Here is a 12,405-nt window from a genome sequence, read left to right as displayed (position 1 = left end):
TGCTGGGCTCATGTTCTTGGGGAGTGGTTTTACCTTGATGGCTTCTAGCCAGACGTCTGATAGTTGTCCTCGCTCCATCTGTCTCGTCTCCTCCCAGCCGATCTTCTTCAGGACTCTTCTGCCGACCTCCGTTTGACTTAGGCGATGCTTCTGACTGCAGAGGTGGCCCTCGATCAGTTCGTCCACCGTGTTATGCAGGCCCAACCTCATGAGTTTGTCTGAATATACCGAGTTTTAGTAGAATCGAATAATAGATATTTGATTCGTGAATTAATTATTCGAGTGTTCACTATCCGATTCGACTCGCTGATATTCAAGTACTTGCACACTTCTAGTATACTAGTTGGTTTCAAATAGTACGAAAACATTAAATACTGAAATTTGAGCAGTAGCGAATACCAAATAGCATAATATTTGATTGAATATTCACACAAGCCTAGTTTTTTCCCTATATAATATCAATGACATTTTGAAGCGTGTACAATCCTGCAATGCCTGCAGAGGAAAAACTTGCCATCATTATATAGTACACTCAGTCCCATCGTGCTTCTGGTGCATTTTTGTTCATGCGATGGCACAGAACGCACAGATGAGCTCTGAAAATGTGAAGCAGAGCAGCTGGATTGCGCTTATCATGGCACAGTCGGGCTAATGCATGCAAACCATCACTAACTATCCAATTTTCTTCAGATTCTGATAGATGGACTGAAAAAGTATTCAATGGTAGCGTGTATTTCTTTCTCTCTCGTGAGCACTATGACAGCAAAAATCGCTGGACAATATGGCGATGGCCATCGCTCGCTTTTTTCTCGGCAGTTGAGCCCCGTATACTTGCTTGTTAAAAAAAAAGTTATGTTCCATGATTTTACAGCGATAGCTGTTATAGGTATTAAGAGAAAATTAAAAAAAAAACAACATTGTACCGGGAGGATTCAAACTTATGACCAACCGATTGGCAGTCCAGGATTCCACATCTCAGCCATTCTGCTGATCCTACATTAGTGGATAGCACTGTTCCTGGAGAGTGCAATTTTGCCAGCATCTCCCACGACTGGCTATAATGCCAGCTCAACACTTGTGTATTGGACAGAGTTAGTGTCCGTGCCTTTTTTGTGCTCTGAAACATCACATTCCCAGTTTCGTACGCCGGTCCTAAATTATATATGTTTTCTTCCATATGCTAATGACAGTGATTGAGCACGTACGCTTTGTCTTTATAAAACTTCTAGGACTTGGCTTCTACTCATGTTTGCTGGATGGCGCTGACGCCCAGGCGCGGATCCAGGGGGGATGTCCTGACCCTCCCCTCAGATTTCTGCATCGCCCCCTCGGTGACAGGGGGATGGCCCTGTCGCAAAAAAATATGGCCACCGGCATTCTTCAAAAGTATTTTTCGCGAGTGCCAGTGACATCAGCCATGTAGAAGTAAAGCTAGCTCGCTCACAAGCTTAGTTGTATTCCGTCGGGTTGTGGTGTCGCGAAGTTGCCGTAGTTATTTTTTCTCATGAACACCTTCGACCTCCTGGTGCCGGCGGTGCCTTACTCGTCCCGTCGGTGGCGTCGAATGAACAAGGGGACGTCCCTTTTTCCGAGCACGCCGATGTCCGCGCGAGCGCCTTCGCCCCTGATCAACTTAGTTGCCCCTTGGGGTGTCATCGGTTGCCTCATTGGCTGTCATATCGGTTCCGCGACCAACCTGCTTAATGAAAGAGATCACTTTCTGGAGTGTTCATATACAGGGTTTGTCCGAAAAGTAATGTCAGTGATTATATTGTGAAGCGACTATACGTCGCAGCGCGCTAACACCAGTTGGGATTGGTGGAGGGGGAAGTTAGCTTACCGTTACGCACGCACGGTCGCTCAGTCGTCTGCGACCATCTGGAGAGTATACGGACAAGGTTTTTCGTCAACTCATTTTCATTTACCGTGCAAGCCGTAATGCAGCGCTCGTTGGAACAAAGGATTGCCATCGAGTTTTGTGTGAAACTCGGCAAGTCTGCAGTGGAAACTTTACCTATGATAAAGACAGCTTTTGGTGATAATTGTTTGTCAGAACGTCAAGTTTACCGGGGGCACAAGGTCTTTTTAAAAAGTTGTGAAGAGGTCAGTGATGAAGCCCGCGCTGTACCGCCATCAACGACCATCACCGGCGAAAATGTGACGCGCGCGAGAGATCTTTTGTACTCACACTCTCGTTGGACAGACAGTAAACATTCCAAAAAGTACCGTTCACGAGATTCTGGCGAATAATTTTCAGATGCGAAAAATGTGCGCAAAGATCTTGCGCAAAATGTTAATGGACGACCAACAATCGAGCCGAGTTGAAACGCGCCAGGAGGTTTGGGACTTGTGCGAAATTGACCCCCACGTTTTGGAGAATGTCATCACAGGTGACAAGACTTGGGTGTTTGAATACGACCCCGAAACAAAAAAGGCAAAGTGCCAAGTGGCACAGCTCGGCGTTCCCTCACACCAAGAAGGCCAGAATTAGCAAGTCAAAGGTCAAGACCATGCTGATTGTGTTCTTTGACATCAGAGGCCTTGTCCACCATGAGTTTGTACCCCATGGCACAACCGTGAATGCCAAATTCTACGTGAAAGTGCTCAAGCGACTCAAACGAAAGATGCATCGCACCCGGCCTGATATCGGGGGCGATTGGAAACTTCACCATGGCAACGCACCATGCATCCTGCACCGCCTTCCTCGTGACCCGCTTCCTGGCCGATTGAAAGATGCCAACGGTTCCCCAGCCGCCCTACAGTCCTGACGTGGCTCTCCCTGCAGGCTTCTTCTTCTTTCTGCGCTTGAAAATTCCCATGAAAGAACATCATTTCGCGACAGTTGGCAAAGTCGAAGAGGCTTGCACCAAGGCTCTAAAGGACATTCCTAAGGAGGCCTACCGTGACGCCTTCGATGGTTGGAAATCTCGCTAGAAGCAATGTAACGGCGCAGGAGGAGCCTATTTTGAAACATTATATTGTGTTGTACCGATCTGATCAATAATTATTTTTTCATCGACTCACTGGCATTACTTTTCGGTCAAACCCTGCATAAATAACAACTAACAGCTAAACTAAGAACTACGCATGGGGAACTTTTTTTAACTGTAGCCCTCATTGTGAGCACAGTTACACGTTGACAATATCCAGTACGAGCACAGTACCGTTCGTACGCTACAAGTTTTTCATTGTAACTTCGCAGTTTTATTGCCGTACATTAAGCATTGTAGGGTCAAAGCCGCTGGATCCGTTTATCTGAGTGGGCGTTCTCACGGAGCGGGACGTAGTCTCGAGCAGCGGCTGCGAAGTGGGGGAGCGTGACGTCAGCGCCCAACGCCGCAGCGCGCGGGCCAAGGATGGCGTCGGGTGGTTAGAGAAACGGGAGCAGATGCGCGCCTTGTGTAAAAGGATGGCGGCGCGTGGGAAACAAAACATGAAGACGCTGGCTCGCGCTCTCGGCTACTACACCACATCGTTCTTCTTGTAGGTGGCGTCATGAGTCTTCATACGCGGTGATTCGCATATCGTAAACAACCAGCGTAGTGGTTACCGCGTTGGAGCTCCAAAGCAAACGAAGGTGTCTCAGCCGAACACAAAGAATCTCCTTAAGGAAAACAAGGTGTCCCAACAGCACTCAAAAGACGGACCCGTGCTTACGCATTTATAACGAACCTGCAACAGATCATCCCACATTTTATTTTCAGAAACAATACAGGCTAGATATACCGGGTGTTCAAAATTAAGCATTCTGGTTTTCTTAAAATGAGGCACTAGGAGGCACGTGAAGACCACCTGCGCAAATAAGTTATGTGGCCAGGGGGACACAAAGTGAGATAATAATTATCGCTGTCAGCAGCCGAATTGACTAAAATTGAATATTTAACTTTTTATTTACTGCAGTAAGAAACACGACTGCCTCTAAATTTTCAATACAAACACACCCACTTACTGCAGTCGACAAAAAATAATTGTTCAATTTTAGTTAATTGGGCTGCTCAGAGCGATTTTCATCATCTCACGTTGTGCCCCCCTGGCTACATAACTTATTTGCACAGGTGGTCTTCGCGTGCCTCCCAGTGCCTAGTTTTAAGAAAAGCCTAAAGCTTAGTCCTATAAGCTTGGAGAAACTGTTATCTGGCTTCGCTACAGGTCTTCTTCATCTTTCTGAGGTTTTACGTGCCAAAACCAGTTTTGATAATGAGGCACACCGTAGTGGAAGGTTCCTGAATAATTTTGACCACCTGGGGTTCTTTAACGTGCACTACAACGCAAGCACACGGGCGTTTTTGCATTTCGCCTCCATCGAAATGCGGCCGCCGCGGCCGGGATTCGATCCCGCGATCTCGTGCTCAGCAGCGCAACGCGTGAGCTGACTGAGCCACCACGGTGGGCTACAGGTGTTGCTCTAGACGTATAAAACGTGGGTTTATCGTGAGCAGAAACGGTGAATTTCGGTAAATAAGAAAGCCTACTATCATCATCATTGACAGAAGCTGACCCCCCCCCCCCCCCCCCCCTCAGAAAAAACCTGGATCCGCCCCTGCTGACGCCATCTAATTTTCTTCAAGGATAGCATGACGCCTTTTAATGGGGTGGCCCAAATATGAATTTGAGAAACACTGAATGAATCCAGCAGTGAGAAGCTAAAGTTTTGTTTCAGTAGAGACCATTGGCTGAGCCTGGAGAGATAACTATAGGAGCAAGAAAAGCCAAGTCTTTGAACTTCACCTTCAAGAAGCACAAATAACAAAAATAAACACGACTCACACTTCTTTTACTTCTCAAGGAGAGATTGTTTGCTTGCACCTGTTCACTCCAACAAGCACCACACGTAGCAGTCCAAATCTTATTGTGCAATCATACTTCACCAGCTATTATGTCACTATGACCTAAACAAATTTTTTAAAGGGACTCTGAACTACTTTTCTATCTAATTATAGAATGGCCTCGCTATTAAAGGAGGAGAACTTCGTCTGACGAGTCTCATACCGCAAGAAACTTTTCAAATACTTCAACTATAAGTAAACTTACTGCACCAAATACACGGCCTTCCTTCTCCTTTTGTCTCCACTAGCATGCTAGAAGCTATACAGCGGAGAAGCCAAGGGGGCAAAGTCCTGCTTAAATGTTGTGTGTCGCAGCAACAGAAGTGCTTGTTGCGGCATCCCATGGTGGCCACAGCAGACTACACTACGCATCACGCCTCTGCCATCCTGGAGGGGCCACGCGCAGACCGGCAGTGCAAAGATACAATGATTTTTCTGTTTTGAGATCGCAGACATATACATTTACTATGTTTAATTTATTTATCTCACAATTCGCAATTATGTATTACTGAGAATGCTCTTGCGACCACGAAATCAGCCAATACCGTATGTGGGTCCAGCTGCTTGTGATGATGCTGCACGACGACATTGCAGAATCAAGAGCAAGTGATTTTTCGTTGTTTCCGACACGAGAATGTAAATGCCCTGCTGCACGCCGTGCAGTTATACTACTTGGCTCACAAGTTTACAACATCCTCTACGACAGATCGGCAACATTTTCTCAGTGCGTTCACAAAAAGTGTTTCAGGGTCCCTTTAAAGCATAACAGTGTTCATTTTCTTGATGCCGTGGCTGTGGCTCAAAAAAGAAACGGTCATAAAAATTGGCGTGGGAATATCAGCGCCCTGCATCATGAAAACCTAAACTAAATCCCGAACTGAATAAACATACCAATGAAATTCAAAATTACGGTTGCTCATTTTCTGTTGTATTGTTTCAGTGCTTTGAAGAAAATTTGGAGGACACTTAAGCTTCGCCTTCAAGAGTGGAACGCGATAGCATTCAAAGATCCTTGACTGTTTCTCACACTTCCCTGCAACTGCAGCTTATGTAACCATAATGTTTACTGGGAAACGCTGGCGGTGAACGCTAGGCACGAAGGCGCGCTTTCTGGTAGAAATTCGGCCTCTTTCGTGGGCCGGCCTTCTTTTATTGTTTGCACCTTTAATATTTCAGCCTGAGAAGATTTAGCATAAAAGGCATGCACTGTCGGTGTTTTGTTTCATGACAATTGTTTGCGGGCTGTCACTCTCAAAATTCCGAGGAATAACTTTGTAAAGAATGCAAGACAAAGTGTGAGCAACTTTAGTGGTAAAATATATTTGGAGGGCTTGCGTGGTTGGGGACGATTTTATCGGCCGCGGGCGGCAATGCTGACGCCGGATTTTCTACGACACGGGGACCTAAACGCTATCGCGTTAATAGTCTTTGATAGCTAATCTCTCATGCCTAAAAATGAATTAAGAGGTTCTATGACATTCAGTACGAGTTGTAACACCAGAGCCACTGGTGAGGCCAGGAGGGCCACACGGGGCATGTGCCCCCCTTGAAATTTCCGTGTTAGTATGTGGCCTGCCCAGCCACCCCTCCCACCCTCTCCAGTCAAGTGCATGCCCCCCCCCCCCCCCTTCAAAAAACAAAATGTTTCTGTGCCACTGACACATACCTGCCAAATTCGAAGAAACTCAATCCAGGAGATCTTCTGACCGGGAGGGGGGGGGGGGCAGTCGGTTCCATAACTCTCCCCCCCCCTACGTCTATATTTTCAAGTACTGCCAGGAGAACTTCATTACAATTTTACTTACGTATATATAAATGACCACATGAACATCAAGGTCTCACTTTTGCAAGCATTTCCTTGTTGCTAATTTAGCCTTCAGAAATGATTTAAAATTTCATTAAATTCTCGGGTCCTACGTCCCACAACCACCATCTGATTATGAGGCACCCTGTAGTGGGGAACGCCAGATTAATTTCGACCACCTGGGGTTCTTTAACGTGCACCCAATGAACGGCACATGGGCATTTTTGCATTTCGCCCCCAACTAAATGCAGCCGCCACGGCCGAGATTTGATCCCACGAACTCATGCTTAGCAACGCAATGCCAAAGCCACTAAGCAACCATGGCGGGTGTTCAAAAATTCTTCAGATAATGTCTTTCACATCTTGCGAGGATGATGTTTCCCAGCGTCTTAGACGAGCGACACGTAGACGAGCGGCACTGCATCCTCGTATTTTTCCCGATGCTAAATTGCCGCTCGCACTCTGCATTGCACTGTGGTATCAACAAAATACCCAACGTCGCTTCAGCTCAGCACTACATTAAAAATACTTGAAGATACTTGTTGCGCTAGCGCTCCCGGATTTTAAAGCTATGACTGACCGTAGGCCTACGCAATGTCAGAGCGGCTGACGCCAAGGAGAACGATGGAGAGTCGAGTGTTGCTAGTTAAGGAATGCGGCATTCGCTCGCTAGCTTAATGAAACTAGGGCCACTAGGGCACCCAGCAACCCCATCAGTGTAAAGAGCGGCTCTGTGGTTAACGAAATAGCGCATGTATAGGGTTTCCCTACTACTTTCTTAACAATGTCTTGCGCGATGAACTTCCAACTGGATTGGATTGCGTTGGACTCTTTTGGCCAATGTGGTCTGACAAAGCGCTGGACGCAGATATAAACGGGACAGAACTGCAATTTCCGGGAGATTTTCCTGTCAACGGTACAACCGGAAGAAATGGTCCAAATCCGGGAGTCTCCCGGGTAGTCCGGGAGACTCGGCAGGTATGCTGACCTGTGTCATGGCTGGAACATTCTTCAGGTCAAGCTGGTGACATTAATTTGCGACACAATCGAGCAAAAGGTGGAGAGAGTTTCGGCATTTCAGCACTGTACTAGTACAACAACCCCTATGCATTCCCTCACCCGTTTTCTTTGAATGCGGAGTGTCTTTGTTATCCATATTGTGAAGCGATAATACCGTAGCCCACCAAGGAGCAGTGGCGTGCTAAGCACGGGAAGTCATGCTCCTGGGTGCGACAGTGTTATTGCACTGTTGCGTGTTCTTGAGTGTGTCATACATTAGCACCATAAGCTGAACCCAGAGTGTGCTCCGGCTGCAGCTCGTGTATTGCGAGTCACGTTGAATGTGATAGTACATACCACAGGGCGCATCTCTTGCGTCAGGCCAGCGTTTCCATACAAGGAGGACAAGACTGATGAGTGCACGTGTAGAGCCTCGGCCCTAAACCTACATCTCCTATGCAGGTAATGGCAAAAGGGCAGCTGAGAACACTTTTATTAAGCGGGGCCTGGTGGCTTCTGTACAGGTTATCTTCCAAAAACAATGATTGGAACTGTGTCCGTCAGGCGACATAGCAGTACTCATCGGTGGAATTCGGCGTCCTCTCAAGATACTGCTTATCGATCAAGGCCTCGATGCACTTCTTGATCATGGCGATGCTGGGCACAAACCGACTCTTAGCTTGACTGATTACCTGTGGTGGGCATAAAGGAAGAGCAGAAACAATGTTGTAACTAGACGTCAATAAGTGATTGTCTTGCAGTCTCACAAATTTAAATCATAAAGTAATGAAAGACAAATCCTAAGTAGTCATAAATTAAAATGGTAAAGCAGTGAAAAATAAATCCACAGTAAGCGGTGTCTTTTCTCTGAGGTTTAATACAGCTAGGCACTGCAGCCGTATTACAGTTTCACTCATTCACCTACTTATTTCTTTGCTCTGCTGTTATCCAGCTAACATTGTGATTCATAAGATGTTACAAGTGCTAACACCACAACGTTTGCACTGACATGGCTATACTCAATGCTAGGGTCTGTGATTGCACAAGCCAGCTGTTCACACCACATTTGAGCAGCCGCAAGGCACTGCTCAAAGCACTCGATAGCACTGGATTTCATCTAAACCAGTTCCAAGCTGATACATTGAGCTTGGCCGAGCAATGTTAAAAAAATGGTGTTCATCAATCAGCCTTGACCGCTTATACTTGGCCTTTCTAGCTTTGCATGCTATATGCATGAATTGCATTTGTTTGCCCTCGTTTCATAATAATCATCATGGGCCTATTTAATGTTCTCTTCTTGATCGATTGTGACGCTGGGCATGATGCAGTAACAACCTCTCCCAGAGATCTTTTACCCTGTCTTTTGTCAACAAAACTTACCCGACATTCACATATACAGGTTTCCAAGGCATGTCACTTCAGTTCCTTGCCATTTCTGCTTCAGCATAGAGTTTCTTAAAATGTTGCCTAGTGCCGGAATGCGGTGACTTCAGATTGGCATTGTTCTCGGAGAACCAGGACACCTTGAAGACGCGCCTGGCTAGCACCGTTTCGTCTGTTCCAGTGGATCATTTTCTACTAAAAGAGCACGCAAAGAGCTGCCTTCTTTTTAATACTACACAAACACTTTTTAGTGAATCGTGAGGACTCAAACTTGGATGTACAAATATATTAAATGTAAAAAAAAGTACTGGCAGGTCACAAGGTCTGTGCTATCTGTGCATAAGTTTGTTGTTTGTTTCTTTTTTTTCTTGCTAGCTTGTGCCCTGTAGGTGAGTAAACGTTATTGAAAGATCAAGTACTGGTGAATGAAAACTTCTTACAACGCTTTTATTTAAAGTAAGCTTTATCTGTGCAGCCATGACAGTGTTTTAGGCCACGCCACATTTGAGACAAAGCTTCGCACGTCCACATAGCGGCATTCCCAAGGCAGCACAGTGCTCAGTGGGAAACTCGCATACATGATGGCGCCAGATTTAGTTTTTGGCAAAATACTCTGACTTCATCAGACCACTGGATATCTGCTCTTAGCACTGCAAGTGACTTGCCCAACTTCACTTGTTCCTCTTAAGCTAAAATTGTATACCTTCTAGTACCTGTATTTCATCATGAATCCACACTCTCGTCTGTCTATGTCTATCAGTTTTAATCTTACTTGCCCTTCTTTCTGTTCATGATGGTTTACCCTGGCACTTGTGGGTGTGGCACGCTTTATTTGTACAGCACAGGAACAGAGGAAAAAGAGGCACAGTGCATGACACACAGTGCTGTGTGTCACACTGCATTTGAACAAGACAAAAGGACCATAGGAAGACGGAAGTGATCAATAGTGGGCGTCTAACATGGGGTGTCTCAGGTCACAGCCAACATTATGACAAGGGGACCGACACTTTGTCAAGAGGTTGGCTCTAGCCTGAGAAATCCTTGTTCAACTACTGTTGAACACTGCGTGTCATATTGTAAGTCGTAAACTCTGCTTCCTTACTCAGACTGATGGTGTTGTCATTGCACACAGTTCCAAGAAAACATAGGACAGCCAGAAAGTGAATGAGCCTTATTTCCCTAGAGCTGTGCACTGTCAACATCATTCAATTGAACCGTTACCAACTTGCCCAAGGTACCACACTTGTCTAGAGCTTCCTGTACAATTTACTGTACCTATTTTCTGTAGCCCAGTGCTAAGAATACTCGTAAACTCTCAGTAGGTTTAAGTTAATAAGGCTTAAGCCTGATAATAAGCAGAATAGTGTTTGCCTGACCTCGTTGGTTGCACATAGCACAAATGGTTTCTAGCGGAACGTATTGGCACAGACAGAAAGGGACGATGACACACGCTCGACTATATAGTGTTTGCCTGAGCTCGTTGGTTGCACATAGCACAAATGGTTTGCAGCAGAACGTACTGACCCGGAAAGAAAGGGACGACAACACACGCTGGAGCGTGTGTCATCGTCCCTTTCTGTTTGTGTCTGTACGTTCTGCTGGAAACCATTAGTGCAATAAGCAGACTTGTGAAGTAAGAAATTCAAGAGCTGATGGCAGAAGAAGCAAAGAGTGGGGTACATACCTCTTGAATGAGTGTGTTATGCCTGAGCACCTTGCGGGCTTTCATTATGCGCACGACGGCAGCCTGCAGGTACAGCTTGCGGTCTTCATCCACTGAGCTGTGCGTCTGCTCCAGCTCTTGCTGCAGGCAGAAGGCAAGGATAATTTTAACCTTTGTGCAAGGGACTGCATACATTTTTTATACAAGGATATCTCTTTTTACTGGGTCAGTTGATTCTGTGATGTAGGAGTGAGAGGGTAGTCAAGAATGAGGCATTACTATAGTCGGGTACAACTTTAGAAGCCAGCGGCATTTGCCCCCTCAAAGGCGGATGCATACGAGCCTCCACTAATGGGCGCGCACTAAAGACTTGTGTCATGAGCCGGACGGCCGGTGTCCCCGCCGACGGAGAGCATGCAGCCTGCACTTCAAGCCGGGGCGAGTCGCTGTCAGCGGCACTATTTCTTTAGTCGCGGAAGAAATCGGCTGCTGCGCTTCGGTCATCTGGGCGGAGTCTCTCCTGTCTTTTAAGTTGTACCCGACTATAGAGGATTGCTGCATACTACAGTAGGAATCATGGGAAGTGTGCAGAGGATCTTTTTCATGATTAGCCATGTTTTCACTGAGAAAGCACATTGCTGGTTATTTTATTGTTATCTGTAGCAAAATTGAGTTACATGTTAGCCAGACAACATTTGCTTAGAGCACTTAAGTGTTTTGCATTTGCAACTACTACTGTATTTAGTTGCATGACTGCACTTTATTTTCCCTAAGAAACCAAAGCAAAGTTCAGGCATCCACTTAATACGTGGGATAAGTTTAATAGTGACACGTATACATGTTTATCTTTCACCGGTGGCCGCTTTCCACCGGCTAACAAATGTTAAACGTTATCGCTCGGCGCAGGACGCGCCTGTATCGGAAGTTTCTAGAACATTATCGATGCTTCTTTCCATTGCCTGTTTTCACCGACGCTTCTGTTATCTGATTGCATGACTGACGCGAATTGTCTAGAACTTTCTGGAAGACACGCGGGCATCAGGGATTAATCTAGAACCTTCGATGACTCAGGTATAAAAGCCGACGCGTTTCGCCGCTGATCAGATTTTCGACGATCGCCGACTGTGTTCGCCGCTATCGTTGTGCTTTGACTGTACCTTGCTTTTGTGGGCACAGGTTCGCCCAATAAACAACCCGTTTCGTCGTACACTGTTTTACGACTGTTTTCTTCAGCGTCACTACTACGTGACATCTGGTGGAGGTGCTTTTGTGTCCATGCAGCGGACGCCCCCGCAAAGCCGCGACCCAAGCCCGAAACCGGAGGACGAGACCAACGTCGCCAAGGACCAGCGAGCTAGCCGTAGGCAGCAAGGACTTTTGCCAGAATACGGACTTCTTCCCGAGAAGACCACATCGATCAAGGCCAAGTCAACGACCACAATGGCAGCCCCAGCGTCCCCCATCCTGCTGCAGCAACCTCGGGAGCCACCGACCTTCCGTGGATCATCAGCTGAAGACCCTGAAACATGGCTGGAGACGTACGAGAGGACCGCGACATTCAACAAATGGAGCGACGATGACAAGCTGCGCCATGTCTATTTTTCGTTGGATGACGCTGCTCGGACATGGTTTGAGAACAGAGAGACCACCCTGGTGACTTGGGACCTATTTCGCGAGAACTTCGTGAGGACCTTCACGAATGTCGTGCGAAAAGAAAGGGCCGAAGTTTT

The 12,405-nt window shown here is 46.5% G+C and overlaps 1 protein-coding gene across 1 annotated transcript in view; it reads right to left on the bottom strand.

Moving 5' to 3' along the window:
- Positions 1-8,104: 8,104 nt before the first annotated feature.
- Positions 8,105-12,405, bottom strand: part of LOC119441662 (cullin-2) — a 62,912-nt gene continuing 58,611 nt past the window's right edge. The window contains exons 16-17 of the mRNA XM_049661511.1: positions 10,697-10,816; positions 8,105-8,321 (exon numbers count right to left, since the gene is read on the bottom strand). Of these exons, the coding sequence (XP_049517468.1) occupies positions 8,190-8,321; positions 10,697-10,816 (252 nt within the window). The 3' untranslated portion in view covers positions 8,105-8,189. The remainder of the gene's footprint in view (positions 8,322-10,696; positions 10,817-12,405) is intronic.

The sequence above is a fragment of the Dermacentor silvarum genome, chromosome 2 (assembly GCF_013339745.2).
Source record: "Dermacentor silvarum isolate Dsil-2018 chromosome 2, BIME_Dsil_1.4, whole genome shotgun sequence".
Taxonomy (NCBI): domain Eukaryota; kingdom Metazoa; phylum Arthropoda; class Arachnida; order Ixodida; family Ixodidae; genus Dermacentor; species Dermacentor silvarum.
This window is presented reverse-complemented; position numbering and strand designations above follow the sequence as displayed.